The 21,752-nt window shown below is 41.8% G+C and overlaps 1 protein-coding gene across 1 annotated transcript; it reads left to right on the plus strand.

The window, feature by feature from the left end:
• The first annotated feature begins 1,274 nt into the window (after positions 1-1,274).
• On the plus strand, positions 1,275-11,117 carry LOC112251692 (melanocortin-2 receptor accessory protein 2A). Its single transcript, XM_024422645.2, has 4 exons — positions 1,275-1,580; positions 1,743-1,902; positions 5,577-5,676; positions 9,578-11,117. Exons 2-4 carry the CDS (start codon positions 1,776-1,778, stop codon positions 10,047-10,049), a joined length of 699 nt encoding a protein of 232 aa, XP_024278413.1. The 5' UTR covers positions 1,275-1,580; positions 1,743-1,775; the 3' UTR covers positions 10,050-11,117.
• The last annotated feature ends 10,635 nt before the right edge of the window (positions 11,118-21,752 follow it).

The raw sequence follows: 21,752 nt of genomic DNA on the forward strand, positions 1-21,752 counted from the left end.
CTTTTCCAGCTGCTTATTTTCTAGTTGGTATGTATACTAAGTTAAAAAATCTGCTGCTGATTTTATTATTTGGTTTGTTATATCATTCTATAGATGATAATGTTAATTTATTTTAATTGAAGGTTAAATTTATATTGATTTTAAGTTATTCATGAATGTTAAGAGAATTTTCCATTCAAGAATTGTACCATTAAAATTATATTTAGATTGTAAAAGATGGCTTTTAGCACATTTCTTATAGAGGGCATCAGTCTTGTATCAAATAGTGAATTCCACTATATGCAGAATGTTGCATGTATGTCTACACAGTGTTATATTTTCACAGCTCACTGTCAGTAAATATCACACAGTAATATTGGACTACAAGCCTGCAAAGATAGAGTTATCTAAAGCTTTGAATGGGTCGATTGGGTTCTGGGGGTGTGTGGTTACAGCAATTGGGCAGGGTTGGTGTGGCCTGTGGTGGTGGGGCCCAATGTGATATCTTTTCATGGGGCCCAAAATCCCTGGAGTGCCCCTGCCGACGATTGTCCTTTTAAATCCAAGTCACGTTTAAGATTGATTTATAATTGGAACATGACCAAACCTCCTCACCTTATGTATTCTCCCCCCTGTGGCAGGAAGTGACATCCCCAAAAACACAAATTATAAGCCTGAAACACTTAAATGGCTCTTAGCCTCCCACACATAGGCTACTGTCTGTCCCTAACACTGCAACTACATCTGAATCTGAAACTAAATAATATAAAATAGGAATATAAATGATTTTATAACTCTAATAAATAAAAACTATTACAAAATCACAAAACTATAATAACCTTGCAGCTGAAGGATGGGTCTGGAGAAATGTAGCCACTCTCAAGTTCATGATAGGATATCAACATTATAGTTTTAACCGTGTTGTGAGGCTATACAGTGTTTGTTTACAACCATTTTTTTTTTACAAACAAAGGGGCAAAACAAGATCATATTTTGGGTTCTGGTGGTGTTAGTTGAACCAAGCTCATGAGGCATGTGTATCTTATATTCTTCAAGAATCAATGTCTATGTATGGCTCATTTAATTTAAGTCCAAAAATTGATGTATCAATCACAGATTGCCCCTTTAAGAGGCTTAACATATTTTTTTTTACAATAGGCCTACATTACTGAGTTAACCCATTCACTAGATGTTTGACAACAACGCCTCCCTTCGCTCATCCAATCCAATTCAATACCCAAAGCCGATCAATACGATAATATTATCCTAGGTTGCGTCACACGGTATCCCACCCGCGCTGCTGCTTATCCAACCGCAGTGAACCCTCGTGCGGAGGCTACTTGATACTGCGCTTTGCAGGCTTCTATAGCAGCAGTGTGATGCATAGCCTAGGTGTGATGTTCTGCTGATGCACATGCTTGAAAATAACGCAGCTGAGTTTGTCTATTTGTGATGGTTTTTCTACTTTTCTCTTATCTTGAATTCGCATTTGACGCGCCGAATCTGGTCATTTGTTCGCGACTGAATTACCGTTTCCAAGAGTGGATGCTGGATACGTGTTGGAGCATTTGTAGGATTTTTAAATTCTGAATGAAATGCAGGTAGGCAAAAAAAAGGTGAACATTTTACTTCAATTGGAAACTTTTCAACTGTTCTTATATTTCTGGAAAATGTATATGGTTCGGTTTTCATACGGATGCCCTGGTCTAAGTCAGTTGTTCAGCATGCCAATACTTTTGCTGTTATTTTTTGTCTTCTCTTAGGTCTGGTAAACCCAGTGACACAGTCCATTTGAGATGTCCGAAATCCATAATTATAATCAAAGTCGACCCAGCAGCACACGTGGCAGTGATTATGTGTGGCAGTATGAATATTATGATGATGACGAGCCCGTGTCTTTCGAGGGTCTCAAGGCTCATCGATGTGAGTGACATCTTATTTTACTAATCGCCTTCCCTGGCCTCTTAATGAAACGCTAGATAAGTCAATTGATTAGTCAATTGATAGAGTGTGTGTGCACATTACATTTTGTCGGCGTGAAATTGTCGCTGTGCGTGTGTCTGCGCGCGTGCATGTTTGTTTACATTCCCACCACGTCTATCCTCTATGTTAATTAAGTTTCTATAATTGCATCAGGCAGCCGCTTCCCTAATTGTAATGCTCCTTTTTTCCAAATCAGTGGGACACCACTTGGCACAGACTGGTTCAATCAACCTTGTTTCAACATCATTTGTCATGTGGAATGTGATGTGGAATCTGTGGAAAATACAGTGGATTTGCAAAAAGTCATCAACTGTTGTTTTGAGTGAAAATTCAACCACAGGATTATGTCATTATGGTAACCAATTTTCAACAAACCTCATAAAATATGTTGAATTTGTACCTTTGAAGCAACATCAGATACTCTATGCAATATCCTCTATAAGAAAAAAGTATAAACTGGATGGTTCGAGCCCAGAAGGCTGATTGGCTGACAGCCGTGGTATATCAGACCGTATGACATTTATTTTTACTGCTCTAATTTCTAATTGATTTGTGATATATGGCCAATATACCACGGCTAAGGGCTGTGTCCAGGCACTCCGCAATGCGTTGTGTATAAGAACAGCCCTTAGCCGTGGTATATTGGCCATATACCACACCTCCTCGTGCATTCTTGCTTAATTATAAACTGGGCAGCACCTTCTACTGGAGAGTTGAGACATCTACAGCTATCCCTTTGGTCTTCCATCCAGGGTTTTAACCAAGCCCAGCTTAAATATTTTTCACTGACTATTACCAATGTGAGAATTATTTGAGAAATCTACACCTAATAGATTCACTGTTGCAATCAAAGTCATCCCAAAGGGTGCGTTTAACAGAGCAATTTAAATGTTACAATACTTCAATCATAAACTCAGCAAAAAAGGAAACGTCCCTTTTTCAGGACCCTGTCTTTCAAAGAATTTGTTTCCCATGCTTGTTCAATGAACCATAAACAATTAATGAACATGCACCTGTGGAACCGTCATTAAGACACTAACAGCTTACAGACGGTAGGCAATTAAGGTCACAGTTACTAAAACTTAGGACACTAAAGAGGCCTTTCTACTGACTCTGGAAAAACACCAAAAGAAAGATGCCCAGGGTCCCTGCTCATCTGCGTGAAGGTGCCATAGGCATGCTGCAAGGAGGCATGAGGACTGCAGATGTAACTGTCCCTGTTCGGACTCGCATTTATCGTCAAAGGAATGAGCGTTACACCGAGGCCTGAACTCTGGAGCGGGATCGAGGTGGAGGGTCCGTCATGGTCTGGGGCAGTATGCCACAGCATTATCAGACTGAGCTTGTTGCCATTGCAGGCAATCTCAAGGCTGTGCGTTACAGGGAAGACATCTTCCTCCCTCATGTGGTACCCTTCATGCAGGCTCATCCTGACATGACCCTCCAGCATGACAATGCCACCAGCCATACTGCTTGTTCTGTGCATGATTTCCTGCAAGACAGGAATGTCAGTGTTCTTCCATGGGCAGCGAAGAGCCCGGATCTCAATCCCATTGAGCACGTCTGAGACCTGTTGGATCGGAGGGTGAGGGCTAGGGAATCTTGTTATGTTCATCCAAATATTTACACATGTTAAGTTTGCTGAAAATAAATGCAGTTCACAGTAAGGGGACGTTTCTTTTTTTGCTGAGTTTATATTCAATTCTGTAATTTAGGACTAAAGCATTTAGGAAGTCATCAACAGCTATTGTTTAAATTCATCCCGGGATAAAATATATAGCCAATGTCTATAGGCCTAGGGTTTCATGCTTAGGTTTACAGTGCCTTGCAAAAGTATTCATCCCCCTTGGCGTTTTTCCTATTTTGTTGCATTACAACCTGTAATTTAAATGGATTTTTATTTGGATTTTATGTGAAGGACATACACATAGTCCAAAAATATTTAAGTAAAATTTTAAAAATGACTTGTTTCTAAAAAAAAAAAAAAAAACGGAAAAGTGGTGTTTGCATGTGTATTCACCCCTTTGCTATGAAGCGTCTAAATAAGATCTGGTGCAACCAACTACCTTCATAAGTCACATAATTAGTTAGATTGCACACTGGTAGACTTTATTTAAGTATCACATGATCTCAGTATATATAAACCTGTTCTGAAAGGCCCCAGAGTCTGCAACACCACTAAGCAAGGGGCACCAACAAGCAAGTGGCACTATGAAGACCAAGGAGCTCTCCAAACAGGCCAGGGACAAAGTTATGGAGAAGGACAGATCAGGGTTGGGTTATAAAAAATTTAAAAAATCTTAAACTTTGAACATCCCACGGAGCACCATTAAATCCATTATTAAAAAATGGAAAGAATATGACACCACAACTAACCTGCCAAGAGAGGGCCGCCCACCAAAACTCGCAGACCAGGTAAGGAGGGCATTAATCAGAGAGGCAACTAAGAGACCAAAGATAACCCTGAAAGAGCTGCAAAGCTCCACCATGGAGATTGGAGTATCTGTCCATAGGACCACTTTAAGCCGTACACTCCACAGAGCTGGGAATTATGGAAGACTGTCCAGAAAAAAATAAGCAAACATGTTTGGTGTTCTCCAAAAGGTATGTGGGAGACTCCGCAAACATATGGAGAAGGTACTCTGATCAGATAAGACTAAAATTGAGCCGATTTGGCCATCAAGGAAAACACTATATCTGGCGCAAACCCAACTTCTCTCATCACCCCGAGAATACTATCCGCAGCATGCTGTGGGGATGTTTTTCATCGGCAGGGACTGGGAAACTGGTCAGAATTGAAGGAATGATGGATGTCACTAAATACAGGCAAATTCTTGAGGGGAAACCTATTACAGTTTTCCAGAGATTTGAGACTGGCACGGAGGTTCACCTTCCAGCAGGACAATGACCGTAAGCATACTTCTAAAGCAACACTCGAGTGGTTTAAGGGGAAACATTTAATGTTGTGGAATGGCCTAGTCAAAGCCCAAATCTCAATCCAAATGACTTAGATTGCTGTACACCAGCAGAACCCATCCAACTTGAAGGAGCTGGAGCAGTTTTGCCTTGAAGAATGGGCAAAAATCCCAGTGGCTAGATGTGGCAAGCTTATAGAGACATACCCCAAGAGACTTGCAGCTATAATTGCTGCAAAAGTTGGTGGGGGGGTGAATAGTTATGCATGCTCAAGTTTTTTTTTTCTTTTATTTCTTGTTTGTTTCACAGTAAGAAATATTTTGCATCTTCAAAGTGGTAGGCATGTTGTATAAATCAAATTATACAAACCCCACAAAAAAATCAATTTTAATTCCAGGTTGGAAGGCAACAAAATAGGAAAAATGCCAAGGTGGGTGAATAATTTCGCTAGCCGCTGTATATCAAATGGAATCGACCAGTGAATAATACGTATGTTGCATTCACTTCTCCATCTCATCCAAAAATCTCACCAAAACAATCTTACTGTATTTAAAGAGAGGGGATAAGAGAAACCTGAAAGACAGAGGGAGAGATGGAGATGATGGAACATCTTCCAACGCAGTGTGCTTGTTTTACAACTTATTGACTATTTACTGACCGGAACTGGACCATAATCCCTTGTTGATCTGATGTTGCAGACTCCATCGTCATCGGCTTCTGGGTGGGACTAGCCGTGTTCGTCGTCTTCATGTTCTTCATCCTCACCCTGCTGACCAAGACAGGAGCCCCGCACCAAGAGTGAGTTGAAAACAGCCCCTCTTTCCCACCCTAAACCGTACAATCTGTCTACCCCATCTACCTTCCCCATTTCCCCTGAAACCCTCTACCCCTTACCTCTACACCCTTTGCTGGGAGCCCTTCCAGAACCATGGACAGCCCCAGAAACTAGCATTGCAGTTTCAAGGCCTTTTTCTCAATTGTCTCAGTCTGTCCCCACCTCACCTTCTCTCTGTTATCTGCACTAATCTAAAATAATTGAGCAGGTGAAATCCAGCCTAATTATGAGCTTCCACCATATTGTTTTCACCTGCCAAGTCTTTTCTAATCAGTACAAATGAAGGAGAAGACCAGAGGAGAGAACAGATTTTTAGACAATTGAGACAGAGCCAAAGACTGATTCCCTCGATCATATCCAACCGTCTTACCTACCGCACTGCAGAATAACTGTGGCTAACATTTTGCTTTTTGGTTAATATGCCATCAGCAGAATTTCCATTAGTAGATAATAAATAAGAATGAGAGGTACAGTATATGTCAAGGAGAAATAAGGAGCTTTATTTATCTGTTTATATTAATTTGTCTCTGCATCAATCCATTAAGTCTCACCTCTTGAGGCTGTTTTATGGCACTTTAGAGGCAGATGGCTTGGCTCTGGAGTGGAAACACACTCACACTAAAGCTTCCATTAACACAAAACACTGGTGACACACTGGTGTGGAGGTAAGTCTCAATGGAAAAAGCACCATTTGGACTGTCTTGCTCACTCCCATATGATTATTGGCAAGACCGCACAAACAGATCTGGGACCAGGTTAAGAAAGGCTACCTTTGGGAGAAAAAAAAGAAATCTAGTAATCACCCAGTGAATATAATCTGTTCTCTCCGTAATGTGATAAATCGTCAATCTGTTAAGATTATTTCTGAATTACACAATCTAATAAAGGATTCAATCAAATGTTGGATTATAAGACATTCACGAGCTTTATTGCTGTCCTTGAAAGTAATATAAATTAATTGACACGTATTGCTCCTTCTGCTTTGTCCCTTCCCACTGGGCAACTGTTGAATCAACGTTGTTTCCACGTCATTGCAACCCAAAAAAATCTATGTGATGTCGTTGAAACAATGTGGGAAAAGTATTGGATTTGCAAAAAGGTCATTTTGTATTTTTTTTCCACCCAACTTTTAACCTAAATACAATGACATGGTGACATTTTTGTTGTTGATTTCACGTTAAATTGACGTTAGTTGACAACTCAACCAAATGTAAATCTAGACTTGAACTGACGTCTGTACCCAGTGGGTTCTCCTCTTCATCTTGCTCACATTCTCGCCACTTAACTTCTCTGCTCTTTCATAGACTTCTCTCTGCCCTCTCCTTTCATCCATACATCCTCATAATCTTTCCTAAAGTCCTATTAAATTGAATTTCTCTCCACTCCTAACCTTCCCCTCTCCCCTATCTTCTACTAACCCTTCACCTCAACTAACCTCTCCTCTCTTTCTAAGCCCCTCTTCTCTCTTTTTATCCTCTTTTCCCTCCTCTCTAACCCCCCTCCTCTCCACTCTAACCCCCTCTGTGAGAGATATTGCCATTACTCTAACACTTAAAAGGCTACTGGGGCGGCAGGGTAGCCTAGTGGTTAGAGCATTGGACTGGTAACCGAATGGTTGCAAGTTCAAATCCCCGAGCTGACAAGGTACAAAATCTGTCGTTCTGCCCCCGAACAGGCAGTTAACCCACTGTTCCTAGGCCGTCATTGAAAATAAGAATTTGTTCTTAACTGACTTGCCTAGTAAAATTAAAATAAAATTGGATTACTTTATTTAAAACTGCAGTAGCAGAGCAAGTTAAACATACAAAGCTGGCAGCTAAAACTTATATGGCTCACCGTAGTTAAAAGTAGTTCTGAATACAAAGGACATGGTGTTATAAATCCTTTGTGCCAATAGTGGATTGTGAGCACTAACATACAACTTGCTTGATGTTGTTGATGGGGATAAGGCAGATATTTCATTGGTGTTTTCAAGTGGGCACCTTCCATCTTAAATGTTTCGTTGATGAGTCCACAGCATTTCCAGAAGGCTCAACAGTGAATTCTGGTATCCCAGAACCAGCCCCCTCTATACCTGCTCAATCTCCTCCCCGTTCCCTTTGAAGCCCATCTGGGAACCCCTTTCAGCAGCCTCTGAAGTTGCCTTCATGGTTTGACATAAGGCTTGGCAGTGGATCCCAAGGTCCTTCAGCAACCTGGTAGTAGATGTTGCCACAAATCCACAACACCCAACCTCCATTGGGCAAACTCTTGCTTTCCAGCCTCCGTGCTCGGTATCCACTGCAAGCTCAGCCTCTTCCTCTTGTATGCCTCGTCCACCTTATCATCCCAAGGCACAGTTAACTTCACAAAGTAGAGAGCGCACAGAGACTGGGACCATAGTAGACCATAGTACCAGGTTTGGTCTTAGGTTGGTAACAGCTGTTGTATCTCAGATGGAACTGTGAGGCATTGGTCCACATCCTTCAGCATTTTCCATTCTAGGGCCGCATTCAGATTTCCAGCCTTTGTCCTTGGAGAGAGATTTCTCCGTTTTTGTTCTCCTCCGTGGACAAATGCTTTTTGTTGCGTAGGGTCAGGTGTTCTGGGAGGCAAGGCATTGATGGTTGTTCACTTGGTTTCAAAGCTTCAGCTTGGCAGGATGGATGGACCTGTCAATGCTCTTGAGTCCTCTGATGGTTTCCTGCGTTAGCACCTGGGCTGGGTCTGTGTCCTTGAGACTTGCATCATACTGTCGTCACCTGGGCTGGGTCTGTGTGCTTGAGGCTTGCATCATACCGTCGTCACCTGGGCTTGGTCTGTGACCTTGAGGCTTGCATCATACCGTCGTCACCTGGGCTTGGTCAGTGACCTTGAGGCTTGCATCATACAATACTTCCAAGGGTTTTTATGGGCTGCTCTGTTGGTATTGGCTCATCATTGATGAAGAAACCTTTTGTCAAACAGTTTACCTTTGGTGATAGACATGCTTCTTGATTTGCAAGGTATTTATTCAATCTTCATTCTGGCCCACTTGAAGTTATCTTGAAGTTATCCAAGCAGGCACCTGGTGCATGCTGCAGTAGTGGTCATGGTTGTTGTCGTGTCTTTGGCTATGCCGGATTAAGTGATATATGACATGCTATTCTATAAAATAATTAGTTTTTTTCCAGGTGATCCTCCAGCTCTTACTTTTAGAGTTATGCTTTTTTCCTTGGTGAAAAGCGCTTTGATGAATTTGAAAGGGATAATTAATTGAACCCACCTGGCGTCCCAGGTCTAAATCAGTCCCTGAGTAGAGGTGAACAATGAATAAACGCAGTGGAACTAGCTTTGAGGTCCAGAGTTTAGTTTGAGGGCTCTAAACCCTAGGTTTATACCCACTTTTTCTTTCTTGCTGGATGGGCTCAATACACTCCACATTTGATGTTTATGTGCTTGAGTTAGCCTGCTCAGAGACAGGGGTACTGATATTCTACAAACTTTGGTTTTGCTCGAGTCACTGAACATTCGACTGACTTAAATGACTTCTCAAGAAGTACTGATCAATGCGAGGCCCCTGTTCTCCCTCCTCCAAGCACATTCTACTGACACAAACATTCTGGCACACCTACTTTAAGATGGCAGGTGACCCAATTACTGAGCTGAAACCCCTGTGTCAATTGCCGACTTCCATTAACTGGACCAATAGAAACAGTTGACAATGAACACGACTGCAATTGGTTGAAAATTATGGAAAATACCTAGTTACTGGTACATTTGGCTCTATAAAAACTTGGAATAAAAACACTTTAAAATGAAGGTCTCTATTGAAGGCCTCTCTTTCACACCCTCCCTCTCTCCTCTCCTTGTAACATCTCGCTCTCTATTCTCCCTCCCCAACAGAAACCCGGAGCCGTGCGAGAAGCGCCACCGGCTGGGGAACTGCGTCGTGGACATCCACTGCCCCCAGGGGGACTCCCTGGCCGACGAGGACAAGGCCTTCTCGCGCCCCCTTCTGGACGAATCACGCTCCTTCTTCTACATCAGCAAGGAGAAGCAGGGGAGAGGGGATGGATGTGGGCCACATAGGGTCCGTGGGAGTCTGGGAGGACGCAGCTCCTTCGGGTTGGAGGAGATGGGGGAGGCGGGGGAAGCCAGCGAGCGGAGAGACGGCGGTATCGACCTCCAGGGACTTCCAGAGGAGGGAAAGTCAGAGAGGGAACACAGCTTCCTGTCGCACCACTTCGACATTCCCAACTTTGTGAACTCGGAGCACAGCTCAATGACGGGAGAGGATGATCTGCTGCTGTGTGAGCCGCCCGCTCTCCTGGACAGCCAATCGTGCATTCAGGATGGCCACCACTTCATCAGCTGAGGCCCCGCCCCATCCACATACATCATTGACATCATTATTGGAGATATGTTACCATAGCTGCAGATGAATGGCAATACTTGAGTCCCAAATGGCCTCTGCTCATTTCTTTTATAGGAGTGTGGACTAACAGTTACTGTAAAGTCACACTGACCTCACCCATGACTACCAGGGTTGTGTTCATTAGGGCATGCAACAAAAAACATTTTGCAACATAAAAATAAACATTTGTGTTTCTTAATGGACAATTCCGGTTAGTCCCGCCCTGTTTCAGTCCGTTTTCCTGTTTTTGGTGACTCATGAACATGACCTAGCTCTTTTCCATCTGACTATTGGCTGAAAATACTCTCTACAAACCACCATCAATCAGCCCCTGGTGAACCTTACTAGTTAGCTTGTACTAATAGGTTGACACAGGGTGACAATGATTTCTGCAAGGGAGAATATTCTCAAGTGGAATCTGCAGCGTCTTTTTTTTCACCTTTATTTAACTAGGCAAGTCAGTTAAGAACAAATTCTTATTTACAATGATTGCCTAGGAACATTGGGTTAACTGCCTTGTTCAGGGGCAGAACAACAGATTTTTACGTTGTCAGCTCAGCGATTTGATCTAGCAACCTTCCGGTTACTAGTCCAATGCTCTAACCACTAGGATACCTGCCGCACCAAACCATCACATTATCCTAATGGCTAACTCATGAATGCATTTTATAAGTATGGGCTGGATGACACTACACTGGAGAGATGAGATGCCTCTTTATGAGAAACCATCTCATAAAGATTGAATGAAAAAGCAGAGAGGGGGTTGGAGAAGAGCGAGAGAGAGAGACTGTGTGGAATACATATTGATGAACACTAGTCTTCCGTTGCCCTTGTCGTATCTTGACTGAGAAATGTTCCAGACAGAAACATCATCAGACATTAAAGAAGCAGGTTCTAAACGCATAAATGCATGTATAAATACTGTTCATGTATAGATGATTATACAGGTAATATAAACCATCAGCCATGAGTCTCTGAGTGTTTTTTGTTAACAGGTATATTACACTAGCATAGCATAGACAGCTAATTAAAGTCGTCAGCCAGCTTCAGAACCTGCAGCTGCATCTAATCTAAGCTTTGTTTGCTTTAATTCATCTTTATGAAAGAACAGAAAAAGCAAACCTTTCATAATACAAACACATTAGTCAATAACAAGATGACAATACAAGGTACAAGGAGATTGTCTCATTGTAAGTTAGAGGAGATGTCATCCTGCATTCATCTTGCAAAGACTAGCTTGCGTCCCAAATGGCACCCTATTCCCTTTAGTGCACTACTTTTGACCAGGGCCCTATGGGCTCTGGTCAAACATTGCGCACTAAGTAGTGATTGGTTGCAATTTGGGACACATACAAAGAGGTGTGTGGCGAATACAAGTGAGCCGATCAGCATTAGATGTCAATTAATGCATTCAAACCAGGAGACTTGATGCTGACAAACAAGGGAGGGAGGGAGGTACAAACACTAAACCTGCCATCTACACTCTTAGAAATAAAGGTGCTATCTAGAACATAATACGGTTCTTCAACTCTCCCCATAAGAGAAACCATTGAAGAACCCTAGTTGGTTCCAAGTAGAACCATTTTGGTTCTATATACACTACATGACCAAAAGTATGCTCATTGAACCTCTGATTCCAAAATGATGTGCATTAATGTGGAGTTGGTCCCCCCTTTGCTGCTATAACAGCCTCCACTCTTCTGGGAAGGCTTCCACTAGATGCTGGAACATTGCTGTGGAGACTTGCTTCCATTCAGCCACAAGAGCATTAGTGAGGTCGGGCATTGATGTTGGGTGATTAGGCCTGGCTCGCAGTCGGTGTTCCAAATCATCCCAAATGTGTTCGATGGGGTTGAGGTCAGGGCTCTGTGCAGGCCAGACAAGCTTTATGCACGGGGGCAGTTAGGATCACCACTTCATTTTAAGAATGTGAAAAGTCAGAATAATAGTAGAGAGAATGATTTATTTCAGCTTTGTTTTCTTTCATCACATTCCCAGTGGGTCAGAAGTTTACATACACTCAACTGAGTCAGGTTTGTAGGCCTCCTTGCTCGCACACACTTTTTCAGTTCTGCCCACACATTTTCTATAGGATTGAGGTCAGGGCTTTGTGATGGCCAATCCAATACCTTGACTTTGTTGTCCTTAAGCCATTTTGCCACAACTTTGGAAGTATGCTTGGGGTCATTGTCCATTTGGACAACAAATATAACTATGGTCATTATGGCCAAACAGTTCTATTTTGTTTCATCAGACCAGAGGACATTTCTCCAAAAAGTACAATCTTTGTCCTCATGTGCAGTTGCAAACCGTAGTCTGGCTTTTTTATGGTGGTTTTGGAGCAGTGGCTTCTTCCTTGCTGAGCGGCCTTTCAGGTTATGTCGATATAGGACTCGTTTTACTGTGGATATAGATACTTTTGCACCTGTTTCCTCCAGCATCTTCACAAGGTCCTTTGCTGTTGTTCTGGGATTGATTTGCACTTTTTGCACCAAAGTACGTTCATCTCTAGGACACAGAACGCGTCTCCTTCCTGAGCGGTATGATGGTTGCGTGGTCCCATGGTGTTTATACTTGCGTACTATTGTTTGTACAGATGAACCTTCAGGCGTTTGGAAATTGCTCCGAAGGATGAACGAGACTTGTGGATGTCTACCATTTTTTTTCTGAGGTCTTGGCTGACTTGATGTCAAGCAAAGAGGCACTGAGTTTGAAGGTAGGCCTTGAAATACACCCACAGGTACATCTCCAATTGACCCAACATGATGTCAATTAGCCAAACAGAAGCTTCTAAAGCCATGACATAATTTTCTGGAATTTTCCAGGCTGTTTAAAGGCACCGTCAACTTAGTGTATGTAAACTTCTGACCCCGGGGAATTGTGATACAGGGAATTATAAGTGAAATAATCTGTAAACAATTGTTGGAAAAAGTACTTGTGTCATGCACAAGTACAAAACTCGGAATTCCAAATCGCAAACTCTGGCCTCTTTCTAGAGCCCACAAGAAGGACCGCCGCGGCACTTTCCTGTTCAAGTGAGCACAGCACAACAAGGTGAATCCAAAAATGTATTGTATGCTGCTGCATAAATAATGTATTATGCCAGGGAGATATGTATACTGTAGCTAGAAAGTTATACTAAGTGTATGTTGTGTAGTAAACTGTTAGTAGCCCATGTGCCTCACCCTAATAATTTGGTCCCTTTCCCCCTTCATAACTTAGGCTACTATTCTGACTTGGTGGTGCACATGTAGCCTGTAGCCTATTTGAGAGAAATGTCATCTTGAATATTGTAAGAGCTTTTATTGTCTGCTTATATGCCCCCTTTATTTATCCTACGGTTCTGACTTGGTGTACAGGCAGAATACTGTAAGAACGGCCCATGTTCTGAATTCTTTCACTGTACATTTCAAAAGTGTGTACATCTCAATTGTCAGTAGAAACCATTTTGTTTAAGCACATCAGGCATATCAGTTATGTTTTTTAAAAAGGCAGTAAATGAGGCTGAAAACTGTTTCGCTGCCAGACAAGGCTCTGCTGATAGCCAGGTGTAGTGGTGGTAAACATTCACTCCATGGTGCTGAAAAGAAAGCTCTGCTGTTGGGACTGCTTTACACAGGCCCTAACAGTTTGTGGGCACCATTTGTCACCATTATAGTGCAATTAATGTACTGCTTAGTTTTGTGTTGTGTAGTTTAGTGGCTTTGCCAGCATGAATAAAAATACAAATATATGTTGTTTTCCACACCAAGATTTACATGCTAAAATCTCCAATGGTTGAGACACTTAGCAAAAAAACTTGCCAAAATTAAAATTTTACTAATTAATTAACTAATTTAACTAACTAATAACTAATTTAACTAAATTTGTGGAGTGGTTGAAAAATGAGTTTTAATGACTCCAACCTAAGTGTATGTAAACTTCCGACTTCAACTGTAAGTAAATATATAGTGTACATGGAAGCAAAAGGGTTCTCCTATGGGGACAGCCGAAAAATCATTTTGGAACCTTTTTTCTAAGAGTGGACCGTTGTCCCTTGACAAATGTAATGTTCGCAAAAACAGGACTCAGTTTTGCTCTATGGAGGACAGGTATCACTAGTTTTGAGGGAAATTTGTTTTCATCGTGTTCTTTCTTTCTCTCTCTCTCTTTCTCACACTCTGTAACACTCTCTCTCACACACTCTAAAACTCTCTTTCTCTAAGTCCTGTTAGGTGTTGTAGAGTAGCTAACATTTTTGAGACCATTGGTGATGCATCAGAGCCCCACCTGTTTTGAGCCTCACCTGTTATAGTTTTTATTTGTTGACTGTTTTGCATGTTATTTTGGCATTAATACGTGTCACATATCAGTTTGCAAGCAATGTTAAAAAACAACAACTATAATTGAGATAATAAAGCTGCATGTAAAAATTGTCTCTTTTTTGTTTTCTTAAGTAAGGCAGCTCCTAAATGCAGGTCTTTCAGCCTAGCTCAGTGCTTTTTGAGGTGGTGGGGCAGCCAGCGGAAAATACAGAGCATAGGGGTTGGTAATGTTCTCAAGTTGAGCCGTGATTGGCTCAGTGTTCCATCACTCATGGGGACACTACGTTGCCGCAAAATCTACTGGGAGAGAATTTATTTTTTCCCCTTGGGTGCTGCCATAGAGTTACATTAGAAGTGTCCATTCAAGAAGGCTCAAGGTCATTGGCCACAGATAAAATGACGTCAAATCACATATCTACCGTAGCTTTGATTGGACTGATCATGTCAATATCATAATTTCAAATCGTAGCTAGCAAGCTAGACAAGCAGTCATCATTATGAGTCAAGTCGACAATCTACTGGCAAATCCTTTTTAAATCTTGTCATATGAAGAAAAATGATAGATAAAATGTATCTGTGCGCATCGGCCATTGGACATAAACATTACACAGCAAGTTGGAAATGCAAATTCAACAATGAGTGCTGAGGCACGACTGCAGCCCTGGGTTCAATCCTAGGCTGTGTCCGGGAGACCCATGGGGCGGCGCACAATTGGCCCAGCTTCGTCCGTGTTAGAAGAGGGTTTGGCCGGACTTGTCTCATCGTGCTCTAGCAACTCTGAGTGGCGGGCCGGGCTCCTGCAAACTGACTTCGGTCGTCAGTTCGACGGTGTTTCCTCTGACACATTGGTGTGACTGGCACCATTACAGTGCAATTAATGTACTGCTTAGTGTTGTGTAGTTTAGTGGCTTTGCTGGCATGAATAAAAATACTAATAAATGTTGTTTTCCACACCAAGATTTACATGCTAAAATCGCCACTGGATGAGACACTTAGCTAAATGCATTTGCCACTGTAGCCCCTTGCAGTGGCGGAAAAAGTACCCAATTGTCATACTTGAGTAAAAGTAAAGATACCTTAATAGAAAATGACTCAAGTAAAAGTCACCCAGTAAAATCCTACCTGAGTAAAAGTCTAAAAGTATTTTGTTTTATATATACTTACATATCAAAAGTAAAAGTATAAATAATTTCATATGTTTTTGTTTTTTATTTATGGATAACCAGGGGCACACTCCATCAGATCAGAGGCAGTAGGGATAACCAGGGGCGTTCTCTTGATAAGTTTGTTAAATTAGCAATTTTCCTGTCCTGCTAAGCATTCAAAATGTAACCAGTACTTTTGGGTGTCAGGGAAAATATAAATCGTAAAAGTAAATATACCCCAAAAAACTACTTTACTTAAGTACTTTACACCACTGGCCCTTAGCATATTAGGTACTGAACAATTCATAATAATAATATAATAATAAAATACCTGCAATTTAGCAGATGCTTTTATTCAAAGCAACTTCCAGTCATGCGTGCATACACTTTACGTATGGGTGGCCCTTGGAAATCGAACCCACAATCCCGGGGTTGCAAGCGCCAGGATCTGCCAGGGTCCGTATCCATGAAGCTTCTCAGAGTAGGTGGACTGATATGTCAGTTCCCACCTGTTCATATAATCGTATTCATTGTGATCTAAAAGGCTAAACTGATCCCAGATCAGCTCTCATAGTCTGACATGTTTATGAATACAGGCTCTGGCTTCTCCAATTTTGTTACTCACTCTTTGAGCTTTTTTAATTCAAATGTGATAACTACAGATTTTTATAACGTAAACACAAGCTAAGAATCGGGTTACATATGCAACTTAATTTGAAAAGTTTCACAATAGGAACACAGTTGGTGTTGTGAATGACTTGTGTAAACTGAATAGGGAGTATAATCTCTGTTGAATAAATGTAGAAGTTCAGAACTTGTCACTGTGTTTATTGTTCAAGAAGGAATGTTTCTATGGTGATCCGGGACTGAGTGGGAAGGGTGGAGTCAGGCATTCTTACATTTCCCTCTGAATGAAGTTTTCCATCAGCCTTTGTGGCACCCTATTCTTCCATAGTCAAAATGGGTCAGGTCAAAAGTAGTGCACTATAAAGGGAATAGGGAGCCATTTCAGAGGCAGACTTCATCCTCCCCCAAAGTAATGAGTTCTGTTCAGGTCAGCAAAGCAGAATCCAGAGTGTAAACACAATCAATTAATGGAGGGAAGAGGGTGGGTGGTTACTGGTGACTGGTCCACTACGTCACATTTTGCACATACACACACACACACACACACACACACACACACACCTTAAGGCTTTGAGTGTATCTTTGTCCTTCTTGCAAAATACAGTATTCATAATCATCCTTGAAAATAATTTCAGTACTCTGACACAGACAACAAGTTCCACATTAGAAATAAATACTTTTTGTTATTATGACCATTTATTTCCACCCCACATGTTGACCATGAATTCCATGAGTAAAGTTTCCCCTAGGTACTAGCTCTAGGATCAGCTTCTCCATTCAGCAATCCTATCCTCAACCAAGAGTGGGGAACATCCTAAACTGACTCAAGATCAGTGTCTAGAGGCAACTTCACCCTAACATCTGCTTCTATTGAGAAGTGTGGTCCTTGAAGGTGTAATGACTGTTGTTGACCAGAGGGTGGGACAGTGGAGTGGCACTGATGATGGTTCACAAAGTAGGGTGAAGTTTCCCCGAGTTGCTGATCTGAGGCAGTCTCCACAAAGAGTCTCAGAAAGGTACCTAGGAATCCTGCTAAAACCTGTTTTAAGGCAATAAAAAACTCCCAGCTCAGAGTAGGTTTTAGGGTGACATGACACTGCCCAGACAAAGCCAGGAGTAAAATAAACTCATAAAAGTTCATCTCAGCTGGTAATCACAACAGTTTGAGGTACAACAAAGGAAATATAGTGATGACGCTCATTGACATTGTTGCAAATGATGGGGAATATATCATTGGGAATAACCAGTCACACATCGCCAGCTGTGCTCGCTTCAGACAACCATGGTGAATGTGACTACATTAAATCTTTCAGGTCATTTACTCCTACTTGTCTCCCAAGTGGGATAACATGTTTATTAATGTTTAAAGTAGCATAACTTGCCCATGCTTCCTCCAATCACATAGTATGATATACAATTTTGGAGCTCTGAAATGGAACTTTTGTAATCATATTTTTCAACATAAGACACAGTGGAGACAGGCCATCACAAATCCTTATGTTAAAAAGGTTGAGATGAGACACATTAATTGTTAAGTTGAGCAAGAGTAATGGAAGCCAGGGAAAGGGTTGGTATTTTGTTGTTGTTGACATAGTGATTTCTGGGAGAATTACAGGATAGGGAGGGGAGTGGGTTTACCCCCAAGATATCCAATGAGGCCTAGGCCTATGTGAAATCATTGGCAAAAGCGCAAGAGACACTGTTGCATGAATGTCTAGATTATTTATGGATTGATCATATAGAAACATCAAACTAATATTTCAACAACTCCAGGGCATTTGCCTGTCTATGGTGCAGGAAACACTGACTCACTGTTTTTTACCTGCTGGTAACTCTTAACTGGTTAGGACAGCTCATGAGGTGTCCTAAATATCTGTCGACTAGGTGGGACTCATGACTAAAGAGGCTTCATGTGTCGCTTTTATTTTTACCCATGAGAGCATTATTAAAATGTCTCTACACTTGGTACTTACAACCAATTTTCTACTCTGTTACGCTTTGCGGCTACGGACCCTGAGGCCCATTTTGTGTCCTCCACCCATGGTAGGCTGATCCTAGATCTGTGCATACTTCTACACAGAGTTCTTGTTTGCCAATATGGATGACTGGATGTTGATTGAGTTAGCGCCTTGGTATGTCTCCAGCAGCTACTCAGTGAGAGAGAATGAGACAAAAGGTGTGCGTGTAAATTCACTCTGGCTATCTACGCTGATTTCAGAGCACTCTCGTCTGAGTGTATTAGTATTACGAACGCACAAAACCCATTCAGTAGGACAGGTGTCAGTAAACATCAGCAAAAAAAACATAATTAAATTGTTGCCAGCAGCACAGTTACAGTCACCAACACTCTGGATAACATGAAAACTGCCTAACCAGCTCTGCTAGGGGGAGTAAAATGGTCAGAGTGAGGCGTTCTCACATTTGTGTCTGGATGTAGCTAGCAAGCTAGCCAACTTTAGCCAGTTAGCTTGGGTGTTGGACTGCTGTTGTGAGGTCAGAAAGCCTAATCCTTGGTCAGAGTGTCCAGGTCAGTATCCTGTGTACACTCTGGATACGCAAATAACCCAGAGCACATTCTGATACACTGGAGGCAATTTACGAACGCCCCCAAAGTGACAAGATTATGGCTATGAGATAACTAGGAATGCCAGTGGTGGGTTGGTCAGTGTACTGTCAATCAAACTACATGAATAGTGTGACTTCGAGTGTGTAGAAAACTTGTTCAACAGCATACGCCAATGCTAGGTACAGTACCAGTCAAAAGTTTGGACACACCTACTCATTCAAGGGTTTTTCTTTGTTTTTACTATTTTCTACATTGTAGAATGATAGTGAAGACATGAAAACTATGAAATAACACATATGGTATCATGTATTAACCAAAAAAGTGTTAAACACATCAAAATATATTTTATATTTGAGATTCTTCAAAGTAGCCACCCTTTGCCTTGATGACAGCTTTGCGCAATCTTGCCATTCTCTCAACCAGCTTCATGAGGTAGTCACCTGGAATGCATTTCAATTAACAGGTGTGCCTTGTTAAAAGTTCATTTGTGGAATTTCTTTCCTTCTTAATGCGTTTCAGCCAATCAGTTGTGTTGTGACAAGGTAGGGGTGATATACAGAAGATAGCCCTATTTGGTAAAAGACCAAGTCCATATTATGGCAAGAACAGCTCAAATAAGCAATGAGAAACGTCAGTCGGTCATTACTTTAAGACATGAAGGTCAGTCATTACGGAACATTTTCAAGAACTTTGAGAGTTTCTTCAAGTGCAGTCGCAAAAACCATCAACCACTATGATGAAACTGGCTCTCAGGAAAGGAAGTCCCAGAGTTTTTTTAATTTAACAAGGCAAGTCAGTTAATTAAGAACAAATTCTTATTTGCAATGACGGCCTAGGAACAGTGGGTTAACTGACTTGTTCAGGGGCAGAACAACAGATTTTTACCTTGCCAGCTTGGGGATTCAATCTGCCAACCATTCGGTTACTGGCCCAACACTCTAACCACTAGGCTACCAGCCGTTACCTCTGCTGCAGAGGATACGTTCATTAGAATTACCAGCCTCAGGAATTGCTGCCCAAATAAATGCTTCAGAGAGTTTAAGTAACAGACACAACATCAACTGTTCAGAGGAGACAGCGTGAATCAGGCCTTCATGGTCGAATTGCTGCAAAGAAATCATTACTAAAGGACACCAATAATAAGAAGAGACTTGCTTGGGCCAAGAAACACGAGCAATGGACATTAGACCAGTGGAAATCTGTCCTTTGTCTGATGAGTCCAAATTGAGATGTTTGGTTCCAACCTCTGTGTCTTTGTGAGACGCAGAGTAGGTGAATGGATGATCTCTGCATGTGTGGTTCCCACCGTGAAAATTGGAAGTAGGAGGTGAGATGGTGTGGGGGTGCTTTGCTGGTGACACTGTCTGTGATTTATTTAGAATTCAAGGCACACTTAACCAGCATGGCTACCACAGCATTCTGCAGCGATAAGCCATCCCATCTGGTTTGCCCTTAGTGGGACTATCATTTGTTTTTCAACAGGACAATGACCCAACACACCTCCAGGCTGGAGGTGTAAGGGCTATTTGACCAAGAAGGAGTGTGATGGAGTGCTGCATCAGATGACCTGGCCTTCACAATCACCCTGGACCCCAGAGTGAAGGAAAAGAAGCCAACAAGTGCTCAGCATATGTGGGAAAAGCATTCCAGGTGAAGCTGGTTGAGAGAATGCCAAGAGTGTGCAAAGCTGTCTTCAAGGCAAATCGTGGCTACTTTGAAGAATCTCAAATATAAAATATATTTTGATTTGTTTAACTCTTTTTTGGTTACTACATGATTCCATATGTGTTATTTCATAGTTTTGACATCTTCACCATCATTCTATAATGTAGAAAATAGTTTTAAAAAAATAAAGAAAACCCTTGAATGAGTAGGTGTGTCCAAACTTTTGACTGGTACCGTATGTTATATGGAAATTAGTCAAGAGACAACTGTATCATTATAATTAAAGATGAACTAAGATGTGTCTGAAAAACATTGAGGAAGACAGCCTATTTAACCACATAGCTAACATTGTTGACATAGCTGGATCATTTGTTTTGGGCAAGAATTGTGTCTACTGAAACATGTTTAACAGGTCTGCCTAGGTACTGTAGCAGCTGGAAAGTGGCGGAAATTACGTGTTGTTGTCATCGTAACCATCCATTGTAAAAATACACTGTCACTGCCCATCTGTGTCTTGTGCCTGTTGCTATCCTCACAAAAGGTGACATGTCCTTGAACAGTGGCATCTGGTATGTGTTACACCTGCACAGTGACTCGAATTGTCCCGCCAATACTCCCTTAAAGTGTATATAAGGCCAGTGTCTAGTTCAACGTGTGTGGGTCAGGATACCCTCTGATCGCGGATTTGCTACCAAAGGGACTCTCGTGACTGCAATATTCTCTGCTTTTCTGAAACATGGCTTTTGGACAAGATACCCCTCATGGGTATTCTACTGGATGGATTCTCTATCCACTGAGCCGACAGGACAGTGGACTCTGTGAAATCGAGAGGGGGAAGGGTTTGCCTCTTCATTAACAACAAAAGGTGTGCTGACTCGAGTGCAGTGGAACTCTTTAACCTTTGTTCATCCGTCTTGGAATACCTGATGCTCAAATGGCGACCATTCTACCTCCCGAAGGAGTTTCCAGCTGTTATCGTGACTGTTGTATACATTCCACCTCAGGACAAGAAAAATAACAAGATGGCACTTAAAAACTGAACAAGGCTATAAACAAGCAGGAAAAGTTGCACCCAGAGGCTGCTTTACTTGTTGCCGGTGCTTTTAATTCCACGCCATTAAGACACGTGATGCCCAACTTGCATCAACACATCTCCTTTGCCACTAGGGGCAATAAAGACCACTGTTACTCTACCCACAAACAAGCACCTCGTCCCCTACTCAGCTTGTTGTTTTCAAGCAAAACCTCAAACAGGAAGTACCCGTGACTCGCTCCGTTGAGAAATGGTCATCAGAAACAGAGATTATGCTACATGACAGCTTTGCTAGCGCTGATTGGAATATGTTCTGAGACTCCG

The sequence above is a fragment of the Oncorhynchus tshawytscha genome, linkage group LG05, assembly GCF_018296145.1.
Source record: "Oncorhynchus tshawytscha isolate Ot180627B linkage group LG05, Otsh_v2.0, whole genome shotgun sequence".
NCBI classification, from domain to species: Eukaryota; Metazoa; Chordata; class Actinopteri; order Salmoniformes; family Salmonidae; genus Oncorhynchus; species Oncorhynchus tshawytscha.